The 22500-nt window shown below is 43.4% G+C and overlaps 2 protein-coding genes across 2 annotated transcripts in view; both read right to left on the bottom strand.

Annotated features, from left to right (window-relative positions):
- pax3a (paired box 3a) overlaps positions 1–8359 on the bottom strand; it is a 32985-nt gene extending 24626 nt beyond the window's left edge. The window contains exons 1-4 of the mRNA XM_063220154.1: positions 7999–8359; positions 7228–7463; positions 6772–6901; positions 6380–6523 (exon numbers count right to left, since the gene is read on the bottom strand). Of these exons, the coding sequence (XP_063076224.1) occupies positions 6380–6523; positions 6772–6901; positions 7228–7463; positions 7999–8083 (595 nt within the window). The 5' untranslated portion in view covers positions 8084–8359. The remainder of the gene's footprint in view (positions 1–6379; positions 6524–6771; positions 6902–7227; positions 7464–7998) is intronic.
- Positions 8360–13637: 5278 nt separating this feature from the next.
- LOC134466253 (E3 ubiquitin-protein ligase RNF182-like) lies at positions 13638–14842 on the bottom strand. Its single transcript, XM_063220153.1, has one exon. It carries the CDS (start codon positions 14657–14659, stop codon positions 13910–13912), a length of 750 nt encoding a protein of 249 aa, XP_063076223.1. The 5' UTR covers positions 14660–14842; the 3' UTR covers positions 13638–13909.
- Between the last annotated feature and the right edge of the window lie 7658 nt (positions 14843–22500).

The raw sequence follows: 22500 nt of genomic DNA, 5'->3' as shown, positions 1-22500 counted from the left end.
AAAGGCAGGCAGGCAGGCAGGCAAGCAGGCAGGCAGGCAGGCAAGCAGGCAGGCAGGAAGCCAAGCAGGCAGGCAGGCAACAGTCGTGCAGGCAGGCAAGAAGACAGGCAGGAAGCCAGGCAGGCAGCAAGCAGGGTGGGAGGATGATGGCGGGAGAGAGGTGGGGACCGAAATGTTTTTTCTCTCCACTCTCCACACACCAACTCACTTACTCAGAGCAAACAAGTCAACAGCCAACTCATTGCTGCTCACTCTTTCCCCAAGTGGATGGACTAACAACAGACACAGCCACACAGTTGTTTTCAGGGCCATTTCTATCGAAAATACAGCATTTCCATTGTTTTTTATTATTAACCTATGAGGGCTGACTGGGAATTGAGCCAATGAATTTGGAGCTTTTTCTAAATCAACTGACAGTAATGCTACCTTGCTGCAGATACACTCAACAAATGTTCAACATCTTGTCAAAATCTTGTCAATTTCTTTAATTACAATTCAAGCAATCTCTAAAGTAGCATGAAGCACAAATAATACCATGAATGCTATTTTGGGGAAATATAAATTCGACCAGCTATGTCATAAATGTGGCGCTAAGATCTGTAAAAGTTAAAAAGAAAACAAAAATGCAGGCTAGTCCCCGTAGATGACTACACAGGCTATAGAAATGGCAGCCTTCTTTTGAACAGGCAGTCTTCTGCGGGGTTGGACCATGTCAGACAAATTACAGAGGCCATATTGCCTCAGAAAGTTAAGCTGAAATTCACGAAGCATTTTTAACAAAAGCGTGTTTATTTTCTCGTGAGAATGGCTGACACAAATCTGAAATTATATGGTATTATTGGAAATTTGGTTTGAGGCATGGCGAACCCTTCAGGCCACGCGAGTTACATAAAGCAAGCGAAAGAGCTAACAATGCCTCACTGTAGCCGGCCAGACTCATCTTAGGACATGCACCGCAAACATGCTGACAAAATTAATTTGCCAACAAGCATACCTTGGGCACCCAAAGTGCAGATTTACGTGTTTGTTTACTTCAAAATTAGCTCTCGGACTGACTGGGATTTTGGGGGTCTGAACTCAAATATCCCTTCTCCTATAGAGAGGGAGCTGATTCCCGCGGGGAAAAAGAATTTCCATCATATGGCGGTTTAAGAGTGAGGTTCTACAAGTTAAGTGATTGACATCGCTGTCTGGCTTTTCTCAATTAACCGTCGCATTGTGGTGCTTTGTTGCAGGGGCCTCCCCCTCCACCCCCGACCTCTTCCAACTCCTCCTTTTCATCCAAGACCCCGACCCAAAGAGAGAGGGAGAGAGCGAGAGAGAAAGAGAAAAGTTTTTTCCTTGGCTAATACTTCCAAGCAATAGAGAGCTCTTTTTCAGCCAGGGCTATTCTCCTTGACCTTCCATTGGCCAGGTCTCATTCAGACACTTCAAACTGTCTTTCAGAGGCGCAGCGGCCTGAATGTGGCGAGTCCATCAGCTCGCGGGGGCAGGCCAAGGGTGTGCCCGAGCCGCTGACTTCAAAGATGGGCTGCATTCATTAATTGTCCTTTGAATTAATATCGGGGGGATCACAATGCCAGTGCCAACACAGAAAGAGACTTTAATGAACCATAGAGCCTGCATTCATTTGCAGATAAGCAAGTTTTCTTTTCTTTTCTTCTCTCTCTTATTTTTTTTGTACTCCTTTTTTTTCCTTTACTTGTTTTTCTTTTCTAGGAGAATGACTGCGCAAAAGCAATGCCGTCTCTGAGAAAGGACAAGAAGAGAAAAAGAAAAGACCCATCACAGACTTAAAAATGATAAACCATCATCATACACACACACAAAGAAATACTCAACACAACCAAAACATGTATCTCCGCATGCTCTGAATAGGCTCATGGGTTGCTGACACCAAATGTAGCTGTGTGCGATTGTGTCAACAATTTCTCACTGAAATCGGCCTAGTGAAAGGATGAGCGAGGGGTACTATTTTGACAGCATGCTTGGCTGGGTTGAGTGGCATGGGGAGAGAAAGCAGCCATGTGGACGCCTGGAGACGAAGACAGAGATATTTCTATATCCTGATGCCTTCGGGGCGTCCAGCAAGAATCACGACTGTAGCAAGCATTCCACAAGTTGCACTAGGGCCCCTCTTGTTTATTGTTGGGGGGTGGACAGTGTCCTCTCTCTCTCTCTCTCTCTCTCTCTCTCCATGACTGAATCACAAAAGTGCTTTAAAAATAGACCAACAAAAACCAATGAGGGCAACAAGGGAGCCTTATGAAAGGGACAAGGAATGGACAAAGTCATTCAGTTTGGTTAAGTAAATTAAGAGTAAACTAAAGTTAATTTAACTAAATCATCTGGCATGTTCAAGCTGCTAGGAAACATAAGCACTGATAGTCCCTGTGTAAATATGTTACCGTTTAAGTAAATGAATTTATTAATTAATTTGCTCTTCCCCTTATTTAAATAAATATACCGTATATCATTACCCGTTTGCTGTCCTCAAAAACACAACAAGTCTATTTATCTCTCTCTCTCTCTCTCTCTCTCTCTCTCTCTCTCTCTCTCTTACACACACACACACACACAGACACACACACACAAACACGCATTAACACACACAAACACGCACACACGCACACACACACGCACACACACACGTCACACACACACACACACACACACACACACACACACACACACACACACACACACACACACACACACACACACACACACACGCACGCACACACACACACACACACAGCAGAGGACACAGGCAAGAATGCTCCACTTTATTTATACAAACAAAGTCTTACTCCGTTTCTTTGACAAAGGCAGCTAAATCTTTCATGTTTTGTCACCACTTGATTCCCTCTGTTCCCTGGCTCTCTGCCTGCTTAGCACAATGGCTGCCAGAGAATGGCAGCAGATTGTCGGAATGCGCCTCAATGAAAGTAATTATTACATGTTGACTGCGTTCACCATGGCAGATTTCAAAGCACTGGGCTTATTCAATTGGTCCTCTGCAGGGCTCCCTTTCAAAAAAAAGTTATCCCTTTGACTGTTTGTATTTCTGGGTCCTCTTTTTTTCTGCCCTGCCAGCTAATGAAAATTTGCAAGTCTGCTTTCTAGCTTTCATGACTCTAGCTTTTTAATTAGCCAAATGAGACTGCAGAATTGCCAGTTCTCAGGGAGAAAGGATAGGATGCAATTAAATGGGTGTCAATTTATGTTTACATATTTATGCATGATTTCAGCACAACCTTTAGTACTGTGTGGTGGTGGTTGACCCTCTCAGTGTTTTTGAAAAAAAAATCTCAATATCGCACTGAATATGAATCCATCACTTTGAGATGTACCATAAAAACTTTGAAGACACATTAATTGCCAAATCGAGAATCAAATGGATACAGCATTATTTTTTAGAACTACTATGCCTGCAAAAATCAAGTTCCCCAGAGAAAACAATTACCAACAATTTAACTGAGGTATATCATGTGCTTTGATTCAACTGATAAATATAAATCCATACATTTACCATCGTTTTCAAGTAACTTAAAACAACTTCACCTTCCACTTCCTAGAAGCACATCTCCTCCAAATTGGAAAGCCCTGCCCGATGAAATAATTAAATGAATAAATAACACATGAATGAGTTCCCTTTGGGAGCATGCAGGCATACAGGTCCACACAGCAAAATGAACTCTCTCCTTTTCAGCAAGGGGTGGGGTGGAAGGGAGGAGGAGGCAACCCTTCAAGCCTGCATCCCACTGCTGTCCACACTGGCTTTTCCCAGACAAATAAATCTAAAAGGTCTGCCTTTGATCTCAACACTTAAGGGAAGAGTACAATAGGTTTGGAGGAGCAGGGGGCAGAGGCCAGCTAGCCTCTCTTATAGAAAACCAAAGACTCAGTAAACACCTACTTAATCAATATTTGGCCAGAAAACTTAAAAACAACCTTTTCAGCGCTTCATTGGGAGCTATAAAATTGACAACAAAACTACAACTCCCACTGTAAAGAGGCTAAAGTGAAATACGTGCCCACAAAGGGGTTCATCTTCGAAGGGGGATATAAAACGTTACAGTGAAGAACTGAAGATTCCCCCAACTGGGGACTCCTCCTGACACTTTTACAATGCTAATTCATTAACATCTGAATGAACCACAAAATAAACTGTTTGATTAACTAAGAAAACACAAACTTCGCTAAAGTTCGATCTATAGGCTATAACAAGCATCCCAGTGTAGCGAACATTCAGCAGGGAATTTTGAGAATCCTTACTTTTAAAAAAATCCATATTTGAGACTTATTGTTCAATATTAAAATGGCACGTAGGCCTACAACTTTCCGCGCAACTTGTTCTCTCGGCAAAACATATCAGTAAGCTGTAACCTGGCTATCATAGTCCTCCCATGCCTTCTTTATCGTCCAACATTCTCTAAAGCTGGTATCGAAAGTCGCTAGTTAAACTAATTACCAACTGATTTGTATTCGAGGCGCCTTCTCTGAAAAGGGGAGAGGAAAGTGGCTAAAGATATTGGATGAATGCGCGCCCCAGGCATAGAGGAAGGGGCGGGTTTTGTGTCGAGATGAAAGTGGGAACAAATAAAGGAGTCGATTTAATCTACTAGAAAAGGTTTTCATTGCAATGAGTAGACATAATGTGCAAGGATTGTAACAGTGCGCATGACGCGAGCGGTCTCACCATGACCCTGTCACCTCTGGAGAAACCAGTGAGGCACTAGTGAGGACTTGGCGTCGCAAGCAAACTCGATTACTAAAGTATGCATTCGGTTGGAGGTTATAAAAACGCCAAGTCAATATCAGTTTCCTTGTTTCAACAGCTATTCTTGCTTAACAAACCCAGCTTCCATCAGGGAAAAGCGTTATAAAACCCAGAGGTCCCATGGTAAAGTCATCTGCGCATTGGCATTCCAATCGCACCAAACACCAAGACGTAGAACCCTAAAAAAGTGGCTTCATACTTTAAGCAGTATAGGCCTAAATTAACTGCCTTGAACAACAAATTGGAAAATATTAAGTTTTGTGAGCGAGAAATATGCTACCTTTAGGGCTATTATGACTCGATAGCCTAATTGACTTCATGGATACAAATCTACAAAAATCTACATCATCAACTCGATGGTGATACATATTTGAGTGCTATCAGTAAATCTATTATGGCCCGCTACAGAACTTTGGTACTCTGCGTAGTGTTTTTGCCATTAAGTCTTCGCGCAACAAGTGTTAAGTCGGAGTTGGCCTACACTGATTACTCGGACACATTTCGCTGTCTCGGCGTTGCACACCATTGTTCTGTCCGAGAAAGGCATGTTTGAATAACGGTACAGATTCTAAGTAGACATTTTGCAGATGAAAATAGCCATTTTTCTCAGGCGCGAAGTCTATAAAAGTGCTTCGAGTCGCCTCTATTGGTGATCGCTGAATAATTCATCCCTCATTGCCAGCCCATAATGTCTTCTCTCCGTCTTTTGTTATATCGTTTTTTCTTCCTTTCTCTTCAAATTTTGAAAAGGTTGGCGTCTTTTGTACGCACCAAGCTGCTGCGAGGCAGGGTTTTGTCCAAGTGAAACTGAAGCGCGAGCCTCAATGGACTCAAGTGCTTTTGTCTCCCAAGTTCATCCTCAAGTGTCCGATTGTGCACTGCGGGGCTGTCCTTTTACGCAACGGAAACCTTGGACAAATGTTTGATCAACTGATTCAGACTTTTGTCTCTTGAACTTTTGAGACACTTATGAAAAGACACCTATTTACGGAATTCTTCAAATTCTTAAAATGCCGCAAAATCCAAGTAAAAATGCCATAAAAGTTCATAAACGTTTCGATTGCGCAATGGGGACTTAATAGAACAAGGTTCATAAACTGATCTATAAAGATCGATTGATTCACGTAGCCTACCATAGCATATAGCCTTACTTATGCAGGCCTACATGTACACAAAATAAAGAGTTATCCTTGACGGTTAAACACAGAGAGGAAAGGGGAAAAAACTCAAATCACAAGATTATCAAGCAAATTGCGCTTACAGCTGCTTGCCACTGAGAGCTGACATTAGTGTCAATAATAATAATAATAATAATAATAATAATAATAATAATAATAATAATAATAATAATAATAATAATAATAGTAACAATAATAATTAAATATGCTTAATAATATGTAATATTATTATAGGCCAAATAATATGAACATGTACCCTAATAATAGGCCAATATTTTTCTTTTACTGTGCTAGAAATGTTCCAAAGGCTGTTCTAATGTTGTGATGATACCACAAATCAATCTTCAAGGAGAAAACAACAGCAATGCAATTATATTTTTTACAATCCATCTCTAATTTACCAAACAGCACTACTTACATCTATCACCTAGAATCCCATCGATGCTGTGTTTTCCCCTTCTCTCGTTTTCGTCCAGTACTCTCCTCTCCATTTCATCTTCCTCGTCGTCGTCTTCTGCACTTCCTCCGAACTTGCATCGCAAAATTCGACTGATTGAACTCACTTTAAAACATCAGAAGATATCGTGTTAGAGAGCGTGAAGTGATATCAGCAAAGGCCTCTGCGGCCTATCCAAACACAAACCACCTGTTGCGTTGAGAGAACACTTTGGAAATACAGACCCTTTGAAGTAATGGGCCTACAGAAATTGTGATTAAGTTACGAGCAATGGCAATGCCTCAATGCAAAACAAAAGCTATATTGAACTGTACTTCATTAAAATGGCTGTTTTGTGAGTAAACATGTTTTACCTGAAGGAACATTATTGCGGTCGCATATTCCATCTTTCAGTAATTTGTCCCTTATCTCCCAACTAAATATGCCAGGATTTTCTCTCTTGTATTCTTCGATTTTCTTGTCTACGTCAGGAGTTGTCGTCTGCTGTTAAAAAAAGAAAAAGAATGAAACTTACTAGTTTGAGTTATCCCCATGACAGCCCATTTACAGCGCGCATTGCGTCTCTCTACATCCAACATTAAAAATTACGCATTAATTTATAAATTACAGTGTTGCATTGTAACTTCAGACTCGGTTTAAATTATGTTGGCTAATAATCAGTTTGTGTTTGAAGTTGGAGTTGGTAGGATAGGCTACTTCGACTCTACAAGTAGTCATCTCATCACAAAAATAATTAATATGCTCTCCATTAGCCTAGATGGAGTGTACAATAACCACGTAGCTACATTCAAGACGTTTAGTCTGGTTACCTTGGGCTTGCTTCCTCCTATTGCCCCAGGTCGAATAGATCCAGTCTCCTGGTACCTACACAGGATCTTGGACACACAGCCGTGTGACACTCGGAGCTGACGGGAGATAACACATGGACGGATACCGTGATGGGCCATCTCCACGATCTTGTGTCGAATATGATTAGGCAAAGGCCGTCCATTTATGAAAACTCCGCCGAGTTGATTTACTCGACCCTGACCTAATGGCGTAGAAACTGAAAATAGACACATTCCTCAGAGTTGGCTTAACTATTACCAGACAATAGCACAAAAGCAACTCGCAAACGTGAATAATAATAAAATAGTAACAATAATAATAACGTAATAATAATAAAGGCGATGCCAATTTTACTTTACATGGCACATTTAGCATTTCAACAAATAGCCTATCCAGTTGCTGTTTCTCGGACTAAAATTGCAACATTTATTAGTGAGCTATTTCACTTGCAGTCCACACAACTACAAAATAAAATAACATTTGAATAAAACCGTGTTGAAATGTCTGTTTTGAGGGGTGTGTGTGATGACTATGTCAACAGGGCAGAAACAGGCCTCGAAAGTTACGCCATGTTACATCCAAACAAATGCACTGCAGATTGAATATATGGCAACGGGGAGGATGTAATTCTGGATAGGCTATGTGTTTAAGGCTTCCCGCAAAAACTCGTGATTGTTTCAAAAACACAGGTGTATTTGAACAACTTAAGATGTTGCATTTGCTTGCTGAAGACTTGAGATATAAGTTCTTACCTTCCAGAGAATATCCTCCTCTCGGGTAGTTTTGAGGCGGCGTTGGGCGCATCATTCTCGGTATGCCCCCTGCTAAGGCTGTCATTTTTCCTTATTCTCCGATACGGAGGATTTGAGGTGGATTCAGCTGCACCCGAAAAGAACTGGTTAATATCAGATCCTTGGTTGTCTTCTGATATTTGGTATTCGTCGAAGCGGCAAAGAGCTTCGTTTCTCTTGGATGGGATGCCACATAGGCAACCTGAAAAGCAGAAACTTCTACAAATCCTTTCAAAGTGGTGATGTGATATGATATCCTGATAGGTGTACCAGTCGAGTCGGTAGACTTTGTGATTTTTAGGGCTCAATGTGTAAACCCTGAACTTGTTCTCCGGTGTTGTTGTTGTTGACACACTTGTTGTGGATTGAACGGCGGTCAGTAGTGACACATTTTATCAGTTGTTGCGCTGTTGGCTCCCGAATCATGAGTAGGCCTGTGATTGGTCCGTGAAAGGAAAGTCCAGAGGCCCCAGAGAGAGCTGTGATTGGTCGACAACAGAAACTTTCTTGTGCGATGACCCCCAGAGTTCAAGAAGATGTGTGGTTTCTAGTACCGTGCACCTACTATAAGTGGCCAAAACAAAACATTTAAGCGATAGATTATGACAAACATTTGCAAGAATTGTTAGACAACCTTTTTTAGGGCTGGGGATCGGTGGTTGTTCCATGTGTGGCAAATGCATACAGTTAATAACTGCAAACATTTTGATGCACCCATGAAGACCTATTCGCTTTTTTTGTCAAGCCATTGCGCATCTTATCATCGGGCATTAAAAGACTTGTAGAAACCGTCTTTTACGCATGCACACAAAAGAGTAGCTAAAAGACGCTGGGTTCTTTTCCAGGATTTAAAGGAATTTATTGATGTATTTAGACTGCATTGAAGCAATAGAACGGAGGGAGTGCAGTGCGAGGCGACACAGCAGGGTACGACGCCGGGAGTGCAGTAAAATCTGTCTGTACCAAAGAATACAATTGCAAGGAACCGTTATTTATAACTTCTTGACATTCAACGTACTCATCCTTTTCTTTTTCATATGGGGAGTTATCTTGAGTTCATCTTAGTTCTTCTTCTTCTTCATCTCTCTCTCTCTCTCTCTCTCTCTCTCTCTCTCTCTCTCTCTCTCTCTCTCTCTCTCTCTCTCTCTCTCTCTCTCTCACACACACACACACACACACACACACACACACACACACACACACACACACACACACACACACACACACTTTCAGAGTGTCCCACTTGCTCATTGAATGAATGCGTAAAGTTTCTTTTCTTGAGAATCAATTCAATACCGTGCGTCAGTCAAAAAGCCCTGTGTATTCAGAGGCACAATCAATCACGCTCGCAGAAAATACTACTTTCTGTATTCGTATTCGGAGTCCAACCAATATGCGTAAAAATAATACAACATCTCCGTTAGTTTGAAGTCTTGGATTGGTCGGACCTTCGTTCTCAAAAGTCGTAAGAAGTCTCTGGAAGCACCGGCTGCCCGCTTTATATTTTATGGAAAATACACTTTCAGCTACGTTTATCGTTTATTGATTCGTTTTCATCTAGTGGCGTGAATCCTAAAAGGCGGTCAGTGGGATGCTGTTCCTCTCAGATGGGTGCTTATGGGTTCTCTAGTCAGTGGTATTGCCTCAGGTGCTCTGCGATGCCCTGCTGATCTGCGCACAGCTTGGGTGTGAGCAGCGTCCCACTGTCCACCAATAAAACGACAGTAATTACATTTTAAGTGTGTAGTGTAGGGTAGGCCTACTCTTTTCCTAGTGTTATCATTATTATGAAGTTGTTGTTATTATATAATTATTAGGCCTATTGTTATTATTATTAGTAGTAGGCCTAGTAGTAGTAGTAGTAGTAGTAGTAGTAGTGGTAGGAGTAGCCTAGTAGCCTAGTAATGGTATTATTATTATTGTTATTATTAGTATTAGGTCCTATTGTTATTATTATTATTATTATTATTATTATTATTATTATTATTATTATTATTTATTATTATTATTGATGTTGTTGCTGTTATTGTTGTTGCTTGAAGTTGTTTGTATTTTATTATAATAATTGTATTGCATCTTATCAGATAATATTAGCCTACCTTACTCGTTTGTCTTCTAGTTGGTATCCTCAAGAGCAGAGGATAGCCTATCTTAGGCAAAAGACTAGACTTAGACATGGAAATAAGGGCTTCCTGAGTCATTTAGGGCCGGCATTTACATTTCAGCCTTTTGTGGATGCGAAGAAATACTTCAAATGTTGTCTTTCTACAGGACCGCTGGAACAATGGCTCGCAGGAGGGAAATATGGTTGGGACACGGGAGTCCTTTCACGTGCTAAGGGAGAAATTATCCGGAGTTCTTCAAACTTCACTTCACAGGAGAGTCTTCATGGAGTGCTGTGCTAAACCTCTTGTGGTGTCCGTGACCTCTTGTCATGGTCAGCCATGCAAAGCCTTACAGCGTTGCTGCAGTTAATATTCTACAATGAAATTCGAAAAATACCATGCAAAACGCAACACTTTTGTTGTTAAAGCAATATTGTAGGCCTATGTGAAGGTGTGTTGGGTATTATCACTGGAGTGTGAGATATTTTAAACATGTGCACAAATATGAAATTGGTATGGGCTAAATAGCAAACTTCGAATATTGAATGTGCACATATTAATACATAGGGCAATTTTATTTAAACAAAAACTTTGGTCTCTGATAAGATGTAAATGATATATTCACTCGGACAAATCTGTCACTCGAACATAAGGAACTGGATGTAACTCTAAACCGTCATAAAAAATGAGTGGGAGAGATTGAGAGTGGAGAGAACTCAGTTTGATTATCTTTAAAGGGATATTGGATCTCCGTGTCAAATCAATTTCTGAGTGAAAACTCCCAGTCAAAAATTTGCCCCGGTTGAAAAAATCAAAATAACCCTAGGATATATTCGTAGCAGAGGCCGATGGTGATTTTGTGAAGTCCTGGAACTTTTTTATTAGCCCAAAGGAATGAACATGTAGGCCTATGGAACGTTTGTGCGCAAAATGCCTTTTCATGACTTTTGTCTCACGTTTGTAGTTGCAGTTATTAGGGATTGTTTCAGAAGACCAATGAATCAAATCAGCAACATCAGAAGGCAATATTCGTTGCAAAAATGTGTAATATCGGAAGGTAAGTAGGCTACCCATACCTTTAACGCATGAAGATGCGTTTTTTCACGACGTGCGCGAAACAACAACATATCTAGGCCTGCTGATGATCCTATTCACAGAAATGCCGCATTCACTGAAAAACTTCACCTTCAAGTCAGGTCACCTAAGTAAATATTTACAACAAGGACAAACATGAGCATATTATCGGTCTTTACAGTGGTGTTAATGATTTCCTCTTACAATAGGCGCTGGTGTCTGTAATTGTTTTACGCACTCCCTCAGTGCATGAGAATGCCCAAGAAGCACTGTTGTTAACGACCATTTCCTCTGCATGCTCCCAGTATGTTAGCTTCGGGCTATATTAGACTTTTTCACCTCTTGGGCTGATCCTGCAATGCCACACTTAAAAGGGTCTGCTACTAGTCAGTGACGATATAATAGGACAAACTGAGTTTAGTGACTAAAATTCAATACTTTGAGTATGGCCTATGGATTTTTTTTACCAGACATTTCACGAGGTGTGTGTTGATATTAATGCACGTAGCCTATGTCATAGGCTAGGCAAGGACATAACGACTGATTATTGGTCCTTTGGACCTTTGGACTTGGTTGACAATTCCAAGGTGGATGCAACCTGCGCGGGTCCTGAGATTTCATGTGCTTTGCATCACACAGGATAAATGAGGAGCGACTTGGTGTGAAAGGAGAAAGAAAGAATAGAGCCTTTGGAGCTCAGAAGCTAAAAGCATTTGTTCTCCAGTTTCTTCAGGGCATGCTGATGACTTTACATGATGACCGGGAACAGGGAGTTTATTGCCCCCATGGTGAACCCAGCCCCGGGCACCCGCTCCCCCTCAGCTCCGCTCCCCTGTACCACCGGCCCAGGTAGCGGACTTCTCCGCGGGAGGTCAACTTCAGAAGGAGGGGAAGGGGATTGTGCGGCGGATTAACCTTTTTGAAGTGTACATTGGTGGGATATGTCCTTAATACGTCAAATAAATGGTAAATATTCACAGTCACGCATTATACCCTGCGATAAAGTGATAACCTACGCCGGCCAATGCGCAGAGATTGCACATCTGTTTTTAAGATCTGCAAAGTCCTATCTCACTCTAACACTTTCAGCAGCTATACCCTCACTGCATTCTTCGCCGCCTAAACTCCAGATGTAACTGTGATGGAGCTCTTTGGTTTGGTATATGAGTATCCAAACCTCTTGGTGGGCTAACTGGACGTCAATTTAAAAGGAGAAAAAAATCTTATAGGCCTACCCGAGCTGTCACCAATCGTCACTGCACATCAACATGCAATATTAGTGCCAGTTTCGTTTCTGTTCTGAGGGTAGTTGTTTTTTGATCTGCTGTAACTTGGGCTATTACAGATAAGCTGGCAGTTAGAACTGATGGGTATGGCAGACATGCCCGTTTATCTTGCTGCGCTATTTATTGTACATCTCCAAAGGTAGGCTATAACACGTTTATCATAAAATCTCTTTAGCCTACTGTAGGCCTACGTTACAGTGCTTTACCAATTACAACGGTTATGATGAGTAACAACAAATAAATGTAGTCCTTTACATGGTCATTGAATACCGTTTACAGTCCATTATGCGCACTACTGCATTGTAGGCTACTTCAGGACTCAGTGTTGGCCACTTTTAAAATGAATGGCAAATTGTTCATGGTGGCATTATAGAGCTGTCTAGCCCTACAACCGACCTAAATAGGCCTATACTTTCACCATTATTTCTGGAATATGGGATAAGTAATCGCCCCCTACTATATTTCGCACAAGTTGTAGCCCATTTGGACATTTTCAATAGTCTAATTAATTGATTAAGGTGATACACTATTGCACGTATATTTTTCATCAGGTTTCGTGCCAGCTTTACACGGCTGAAACAGCAGACACACTCCACCTGTGCAAATGAGTGAGTAATGGATACGAGTAATCTTACAACAAATAATGGGGTAGTGGCGGTGATCGATGCGCGTCGTGCTCCAAATTTAACTCCTAATTTTTTGCTGGCATCACCTTTCATATTTCGCACTTGGGCCTACACAAAGACCACGATGACCTTAACATTTGTAAGTAAAGAAAACAAACAAAAAAATAAACAAACATAAAAATACCAAACACATTTTTTATCCAGAGGCAAACACTTAACGTAAGCTGTCTTTGTTAACTGCACATTTTGTATAACTATCAGCTGTAGACCTACGTTTGCAAGAGTAACATTCATATTTGGCCTAACACAATGCGCAATGGTAGCTAATAACCGCTAGAGGGCAGATGGCAGCTACATTTGGTACCGCGGAACCCATCGCACCACTGGCCCACGTACGCGCGCGCGTACACACACAGGCACATGCGCACTTATCTGTGCGACCGGGTTGTAGTGAAAGAAACATAGGCTATGATATGACAAACATTTTATTAATCGTCAACTCCGTTCTATCTTAAAAAAGTAACAGTATACTGCACGTTTGGCGCTTTACCCACAAGCCACTGCGCCACTTAACAGAATATGATATGTAGGTCAGCACAGTTCACATGATTATAACTTATTTAATGAAAGAAATCCTTCAGTAACCTCTTTCTGAACAGTGTCCTATGTGGCAAATAAATACATTGATTATTTGTTTCCACAATTTGCTGCAGAGGTTTGGTCAAGTGTTTTGATAAGTGTTCACATACAGCCCTGATTTAGGTCACTGCTGGATTTGCTGTCAAGCATTCCGTCTGTTGCCGCCAATGGTTGACCGCGCGCTGTCCGGTTCGGGTCGGTATTTCAGCCAACACATCAACCACGTGACAACGACTGAAAACATTGCCAATATGCTGGCTACTGAGAGACAGATGGGTCCCACTGGCGACGGGGGGTTGTTATAGTTGTGGACGAATATAAGGCCCATGAACAACAGAACCAACATGGACAGGAAGGCGAAAATAGCACACACACACCCAGTGGTGAGAGCAACACGTTTACAAGTCTGACAAGACTCATAACCAGCAGCCTCGTAGGCAGCGGCGGCGGCCACCGAGACCGATGCACTGTCCTCGCCCGGGGCCCCTGTTGCTGCTCGGCTGGACTCCTCTCGATGGAGAGCTATGAGTGCAGGGTGTAGAGGAGGTGGATGGGGCGGCAATCTATCCTGTGGAAGGGGGTCTGACTCTATGTAGAAGGGGAAAGCATCCGTTATTTTAGTGTTGTTCGGAAGGTTCTGTATCCTGTATTCTGGCACCGGCGTTCTGTGGCGACAGAGCGGGCATCCGATCCGCCAAGGTCGGTCCTCGCGGAGGTGCAAAGTGTTCAAACATTCCTCGCAGAATGTATGCAAACATTCCAATATTTTCGGTGTTCTGCGTTCCAGGTCAAAGTAGTTGTAGCATATTTTGCACTCGTACTCCTCGTAGGGAAACGCTGAATCGCACGGCATCCGGGGCGCGCTTCCTGGAGGGCTTGCAGCTTCAGCCATGTCATGCTCCGTTGTTCACATGCTTACTCAAAACAACTTTATGAAACGCTCCCTGCCGTCGCCCTGCTGTTTGGCTGGAACAAACGCCATAGTCATGGGCGCCATACTGTGCCAGGGCTGTTGACATTAATTCCACTTCACGCTAGCCCACATACGTAGCCCATATTTGTCCTTGTCTTCCTCGGTTAGGCTACCCAGCCTTGTCAGATATTTAACGCTTGTGACGGAAAATTGATGATGTCACGGCGATTAAGCAGCGGCGACGTCCCAACCAGTGGATAAACGACAGCGCGAGACGGCAAAACTTAAGAAAATACCTTGCAATAACTGTGATCTCTGACGAAAAGTCAAAGTTAGGCTCGGGCTGTTATGTTGACAGGGCAAAAACACTGCTGCATCACGAGGCACTTTGTACAGTTGAAGGCACTAGGGCACAGGCTAAAACACGGTCGCTTTCGAACATTACCTCATCTAATAGCCTAATGTGTTGTTGTTTGCTCTGCTGCACTCACAGTCGTTTTCCCACGCAGGCAGATTTTGTCCATTGTTAGGTAGAAGTGGTAATTCCTTTTACGCGTAAACTACAATCTATTGATACAGCAATAAATAAAAAACTAAATGATCAGTCCTCTCTCGTTTTCAATATGTCTGTATTTAGATTCCCTCGTAACCGAAGGGGTTATCTGACAGTAAGAACTGTCCTCTCAGACATTTCAGCACCTCGTCCACTGGACAGCTCCCATAATCAACTGTCTGACTTGACACCTCCACGGGCTGGGCACGCCCTGGCTGGCGCTTGCGCGCGCCCTCTCCTCTAACGCCACCTAAATATCATGTTATACTAGAAACCTGTTGCCCAACACTGAAGTGTTATTTATTCATACAATGTGGAATGCTAGAGACCACAATGAGAGGACAAAGTGGGTGAGCATGGTCAAGACAAGACAAAATTGGAAACGACAATAATAAAAAAAAAAAATGGAACTCGTGTTCTTTGTCTTTCATTAATCGTCTGCGAAACTTCCCAATCTAATAATTCCCTATCTCCCTAATGATGAAGGTGTCTGTTCAATAAGGTATTTAGACCTCGGGTATTCAATTAAACCTCAGGTATTTATATAAGCTTTGCAATTAGTGTTGAATTTACAGGCCCAATGGGATGATTCTTGTAGAGAGAGATAGCAGACATCTGGCTTATGTGACTCTGCTTTAGTATGCTGATCAATGTGTGTTGGTTGGCTGTAGCGCATGCATATTCATTCAAAGTCTACACACAGACCATGAACACATGATGACAGCATGACTTGCAGGATGGCAAGATGAACTGTTGACCGACCTCTTATCTGATATCTTTTCCCCTTGATCCTGCTCTAACACTCTTCTGTGAGCAGAGCAGAACAAAGATAATATCTGAAAACTGTGAGCTACCCATTGATAATATCTGAAAACTGTGAAATGTGATTTTGTGATGCATTTTGTGTTGGAGCAGCCGGCCTAGACCTAAACACATGAGAACTAACTATCTCTTGTCAGCCATCTGATCACAAGCACGGCCTCCCTGTCATATGACAGGACTCTACCCGCCCTGTGATAAATGGGTTATGCACCCTCAACCTCAATTCTTCTCACAACACGCTTCACAGAAATGTACTATCTATGTACTACTATGTGACCAATATACCCTCCTTGTATATTTTGTGTCGTCCTCAGTTCCTATCACTGTGTTGCAAAAAGTAAAGTAAAAAAAATAAAAAGGGTTATGTGTTGAAGACAGGCCCTGGGTCGTTACTAAGGTTTTGGTGGTCCTAAGCCCCCCCCCCTATCATAATAGTAATCATAAACAATAATAGGCTCTAAGAAATGCATTTCTTTTTCTTTCTTCTTCTTTCAACATTTTTTCATGACGTTTTTTAGTCAATCTCAATTTAGGAGGCCCCTCTTTTGGGGGCAAAGTGGTTGGTGCCCCAAGCACTGGTTGGTGCCCAAAGCCCAAATGCCCTGGTTGAAGGATCCCCATAAGTGTCCTAGTGTCTAAGGGGCCTTGCTGCCCCGGGGGCAAGATTACCTCCCAGCTTTCAACTCCAGCAGCCCCAGCCCTAGACTGGCTCTGTCCAGGTTCCTCAGATAATGGGATGAGGTCTCCGCTTGGCCTCTCTAATTTGTCCTGAACCCATACACGCCATACCACAGCAGCTCATCACTGGGCAGAGCAGGCTATGTGGAGGAGTAGGGCCACTGACAGCTTTGGCTGGTCCCAGGACAGTCATCTGGGGGAAAAAACCCTCTAAAACACTATGTTATGAGAACCCAGTTCTGCGGCCCCTCTCTCAGCCCGGGAAAACCGACCCATTAGTCCGCCCCTGTCTCGGCTTCCCTGTGCAGAGGTTAGCTATGCCGTGAGGGGAACGAGACTTCAGTAGAGGCTTCCTGGACTGGGCAAATGGAACGCCTTGGAGATGCACAGCTGCAGTCACCATAGTGTGTGTGCGTGCGTCTGTGTGTGTGTGTGTGTGTGTGTGTGTGTGTGTGCGTGCGTCTGTGTGTGTGTGTGTGTGTGTGTGTGTGTGTGTGTGTGTGTGTGTGTGTGTGTGTGTGTGTGTGTGAGGCTGTGGTATCTCAGACGTCCGGAATTATGGCCCTGCACTGGAATGTCTGATTTATTGTTGCCTGAGGTTTAAAGCCCCATACAGGCTTATTGACAGGGGATGTATTAAGTTTGTTATTTACTGGTCTTATTTAAACTATTTACAACTGGTTGTGCATTCATGATTAACAGCTGAACACATGGCTTGAACTCATTAATGAAAAAAGAATGTTCTTGATGAATTTACTGCCACTTGAAGTATTGTGTTTACTGAAAGTCTTTCTCAAAATGACTGAATTGTTGAAAATTGAAACATCTAATTTTGACAACACAGAAAGAATTCAACCTTAAAAGGGCAAATCTCTAATCCTGAGCATGCTGTGCAAAAATCCTTAACTCCTTCTCAGGGGGCAGTCTCTCTCTCTCTCTCTCTCTCTCTCTCTCTCTCTCTCTCTCTCTCTCTCTCTCTCTCTCTCTCTCTCTCTCTCTCTCTCTCTCTCTCTCTCTCAGATGCTCTTGGTGTGGTAAAGCTACACTGGTGCCTGAATCAGCCAGGCTGGTGCCAGAGAGGAGAACCCGAGGATACCTTTACTCTCCGCAGGGGTCATTAATTAAACATCCCCACGGAGCTTAAAATACACCCTCATCAGAAGCCCTGAGTAGCCTGAGCCTGCAGTGGCCTGGAGGCAGGACCATTGGCAACTTTGGACGGGGCTGGAACAAAGTCATCTGAAAGGACCCCCACCTAATACATACAACGCGATGAGGACCCCAATTCTGTCCCCCCCCTTCTGCCTATGCCTGAGAGAAGTGACCCCTTTGTCCCCCTCCCCTTCCCTGTTGTTCTCCCTGCCCTGAGGCAGCAGGAGCCTGGAGTCTGCCTGCAGCATGCCCCCCCAAAACACACCAGGGCCCCCCCAAGACCTCTTGAAAGTAGGGAGAGCCACTTGTGGGGATGAGACACTTTTTTATATTTGCACCACAATAGGGGAGGGGAGGGATAAGCAATGAGATCTTATTAAAGCCGCCGTCCACTCTGGGAAATGTAGGGAACACAACATACAGTAGCCTCTTACTGCAGATGGGGGCGCCGGCGGGCCTATTCACTACTTGCTGAAAATACTCAACTACATCATAACAACATTGCTGTGATATTACTGAGGGGCTTAATAATAATAAGGGGCTTATAATATAGGCTCAGCGCAAAGGAGTTAAGTTGGGGCGAGGAGCTTGTGTTTATGGTGCAGCAATTGGAGAGCGGTGAAAAGGGAGGGTGTGTCCTTTAAATGTTTGACATTTTGCCTGGACTCATTTATTGATTTATCATAAATGCTACTCATCTATTCAGTAAAAGTAAATGGTGGAAAAGAGTTTCATTGCCACTCAGCAAAATAACCCGGCCCGGCATCAGAGTACATTATGAAGATGTCTAATCATAAGTGCATGCATTAAGCGGGGCACGTCGTCCCATTCATAAACAAGGCAGCCCGATGCACATCAATGTTTCATGCCTTGTTGCACACGGCGCTGGTAAAGTGGCTCTAATGGATCACCGGCACCATCCAGCTCTCCCTGCCACAGGAAACCTACCAGGGGGACAATACCAGAGATTCTTTAAGTATATAGAGATATGCCAATGTAATAGGTTGCTATGGGCACCTAACATGACCAGGTTCCGGTCTGCCTAAAGGAGCGTGTCATAATGCTCCTAGCATTGAATAGAACAGTTCTTAGGTCTGCCTAAAGGGGGATTTCCCCCCCTCCTCCCCCTTAGAACCCGGAAACAATGGGCCAATGGAACCTCTCTCTCTCTACTCTCTCTGACAATACTACGCTCATGGGCTCTGCCGTGGCCAAACAGTAGGGCACTCATCTGCCATGCGGCTGACCGGGGTTCGATTCCCTGCCCGGGTCCTTTGCCGGCCCTTCCCCGTCTCTCTCTACTCGCTTCCTGTCACCACCTTCACTGTCCTATCATAAATAAAGTCAAAAAGACCAAAAAATTTCTTTAAAAAAAATATATTCCACCATATATACCACCATAAAATATTCCACCTCCTATGAATGCCATGGTGATGATGATGATGATGATGATGATGATGATGATGATGATGATGATGATGATGATGATGATGACGATGATGATACGCTAATGACGGGCCCAAACAACGGCCTTGTCAATACTCCACCTCCTTTGAATGCCATGGTGGTGACTATGATGATGATGATGATGATGATGGTGGTTGCACGGAGAGCCATATCGATTTGCCTGATAGCTGTCTCCGGCTGAACTTGAGGAGACACTGAGAGAGATGCATGAGCTCATGCTGCTGTGACTCAAAGCACTCTCTCATCATCTGTCTTTTGTATTCACTTTTACGACAACGTGTATGACGTTTGCACAGTCAGTACCATGTTGTTTTAGCTACATCGTCGGGTGGTCTACTTCTTGGTAAGGAGTACGTCATCTGTGTGTGTGTGTGTGTAGTCTGCCTGGACCGCAGCCCTTGACATCTGAGCTGAAATAACTGTTATCCTGTAAGTGATCTTTTATCTTCCCATAAAACACATCAGCAAGCAGTCGTTCGAGTGTGTCAGTGGTTGTTTTTCAGGTCCAGCATCATAACCCAACCCCACATAGTTTCGTGTGACCTGGCTATTTGGTGTTGTCGTCACAGTTGGTCTTTTTTAAAAAAGGAGAATTTCTCTCTTTGTTATTCAGGTTAGATCAGACACTAGCGCTCTTTCTATTGTCCTTCATTGGAATATGGGAGTTGTGCTTCCACAAGGATGTGTATAGAAAACAAACATGGAAGGTTGTTCAGCTACAGGAGAGAGAGAGAGAGAGAGAGAGAGAGAGAGAGAGAGAGAGAGAGAGAGAGAGAGAGAGAGAGAGAGAGAGAATGAGAGAGAATGAGAGATGATGAGATAAGAAGATAAGATAAGATAAAATAAGATAAGATAAGACAAAAAACTTTATTGTCTGTTACACATGAAACAGAAAATTTGTTTAGAGCGAGGCTGTCATTTTCATGGACATTAAGCAAGACATGACAAAACAAGGTATAACAACAAAACAATGCATGTATGTTGAGGCTGGATAGCTGGTAATGTTCATCCTCTGTTGAATAGGGCTACAGCCGAGGCTGATGCTGCACTGTCTGCCCTTGCAGGTGAGTGTCTGGAACAGAGTTGATGAGAGGAGGGAGAGAGAGAGAGAGAGAGAGAGAAAGAGAGAGAGATTGGGTGAAGGCACTCAAAACCTCTGGCTGAGCGGGCCCCACATCTGTGATAGAGTTTCCTCTAAAATATTGATGGGAATCAATAGGGGCAATGTGGAGTTTATGACTATGAAAGAAAATAGGGATGGAAGAAGGGAAAGATGGATTTTGAGGGAGAGAAAGAGAGAAGTTGAGAGAGAAACTTCCACTCTCACAACACAAGACTATGTTTTATCATTCAACTGATTATACATGACTTGCAGCATTTTCAAAAGCAAATTTTAATGTTTAACAAGAATGCTTAAAAAAGATAGTACACGAAGTGTATGACAATTAAGCGGGATTAAGGGAGCCGACAGTAAGTTAAAGTGAAAAGGAACAGAAAATCATGCAAGCATGTTAACACTTCCCGTATCAAACAGCCCTCCAGTTGGAGTACATCACCAAAGTCAACCCACCATTGTGAGAGCAAAATCCCAAAGAGTCAGGCAACAAAGGAGATATTTGTCTTTGGTGAGCGCGTGTTGTTTTAGGAGGAGAGAGGGCTGTCCCCTGTCCCCTTTCAGGTCAGTCAAAGGGAGGACTCTTCTCTCTGGTCATCCATGCCGGTGAATAGTGCCACTTAAATGCCACCGTGACAAAAGGAGAAAAAGGGGGCAGCCGGGCTGCACCATGGGAGTGATAAGCAACATGGCGTCTGCCTCTGCTACAGGGGTTTTCATTACGGCCAGGGCCTGTGGGGGCTTAAAGTTAAAGATTACCTTTGAAATATTGCCCCCCCCCCCCCTTCTCTCTTTCCAACCTCTAAACCTCACATCCCCACTCCATCCCATCCTACCATGCCCCATCCCGATCGCCTCCTTCCCCTCCGGTCCACTCTGACTTCGTTTCTCCTTTGCCCTAACTTCTAACCGACCCACCCCCCCCGCTCCCCCCTACAGCTCCCCTCTCCCTCTCTCCCCCCCTCCCACGAAAAAAACCTAAAACCTGTCACTAGAGCTGGGATGAGCCTGGAGAAGATGAGCCCCTTTGATGACGGAGAGGGCTCCTTTTGTTCCCTAATCCTCCTGGGCCTCCCTCCTCTCCTTTAACACATTTTTAAGCCCAACTGGACGTCAAAGGGCCCGCGTGTTGGAGTCACCGTCTCAATGGCCACATTCTTTGGGTCTTCAGCCTGAGACTTCAGTGGGCAGGAATTTACTGTTTCTTATTCTCTCTCTCTCTCTCTCTCTCTCTCTCTCTCTCTCTCTCTCTCTCTCTCTCTCTCTCTCTCTCTCTCTCTCTCTCTCTCCCACTCTCTGTATGCCCGTGTCTTTTGAGGATGAATGGGGGAGACAATCAGAGTAACCATGCATGTATGGGGGTAACCAAGCATGACATCTTTTATGGGACGTAGTTTGCTTTTCCAAGTGTTAAGAAAATAATGAAAACAAATACCACAATACTAGACTGTGCAAACACCATACAAAGACACTTCATGAAAAAAGTGTTTTCTTAAAAAAACACACACACATCCAACTTGTTTAACTAAGTAAGCAGAAACTGAAGGAGTATGCAATGTACATAATATGAAAGTGAAAGCCCTCTTGGGGAAACTCCAACACCCATTGTCATTGTAACACAGCACTCCACACCACACAGTGCTCACTGCACACAGTGAAATTGCATTTATGCCTCACCCATGCAAGGGGGCAGCCCCCAAGACACAAGGGTACCTCAGTCATGGAGGAGGATGGGGTAGAGCACTGGTTTATTACTCCCCCCTACCTTGGGGGGAGTTGTCGGGAGTTGAACTGGCAACCTTTGGGATACAAGTCTGACGCCCTAATTGCTTACCCATCATTGCTCCCTATGCAACATTAGCTGGCACATGTTATGGCTGGTAGCTGGTATATGTTTCTCTGAATGATAATTATGTTGGAGTGATGCACACATGACATGGCTAGCCTGGCGACACCATCCTATGTACTCCACCTAAAGATTTTGGCTCCGTACATCGTCTGGCAAAAGCCTCCGGCTCGGTTCTCTCAGTATTT

This window comes from Engraulis encrasicolus, chromosome 16 (genome assembly GCF_034702125.1).
Source record: "Engraulis encrasicolus isolate BLACKSEA-1 chromosome 16, IST_EnEncr_1.0, whole genome shotgun sequence".
Taxonomy (NCBI): domain Eukaryota; kingdom Metazoa; phylum Chordata; class Actinopteri; order Clupeiformes; family Engraulidae; genus Engraulis; species Engraulis encrasicolus.
The sequence above is the reverse complement of the archived record's forward strand: the minus strand, read 5'-3'. Positions and strand labels throughout refer to the sequence as shown.

Bases quoted from the DNA above. Each gene is read 5' to 3' on its own strand.
- LOC134466253 (XM_063220153.1), bottom strand. From the start codon at position 14,659: ATGGCTGAAGCTGCAAGCCCTCCAGGAAGCGCGCCCCGGATGCCGTGC.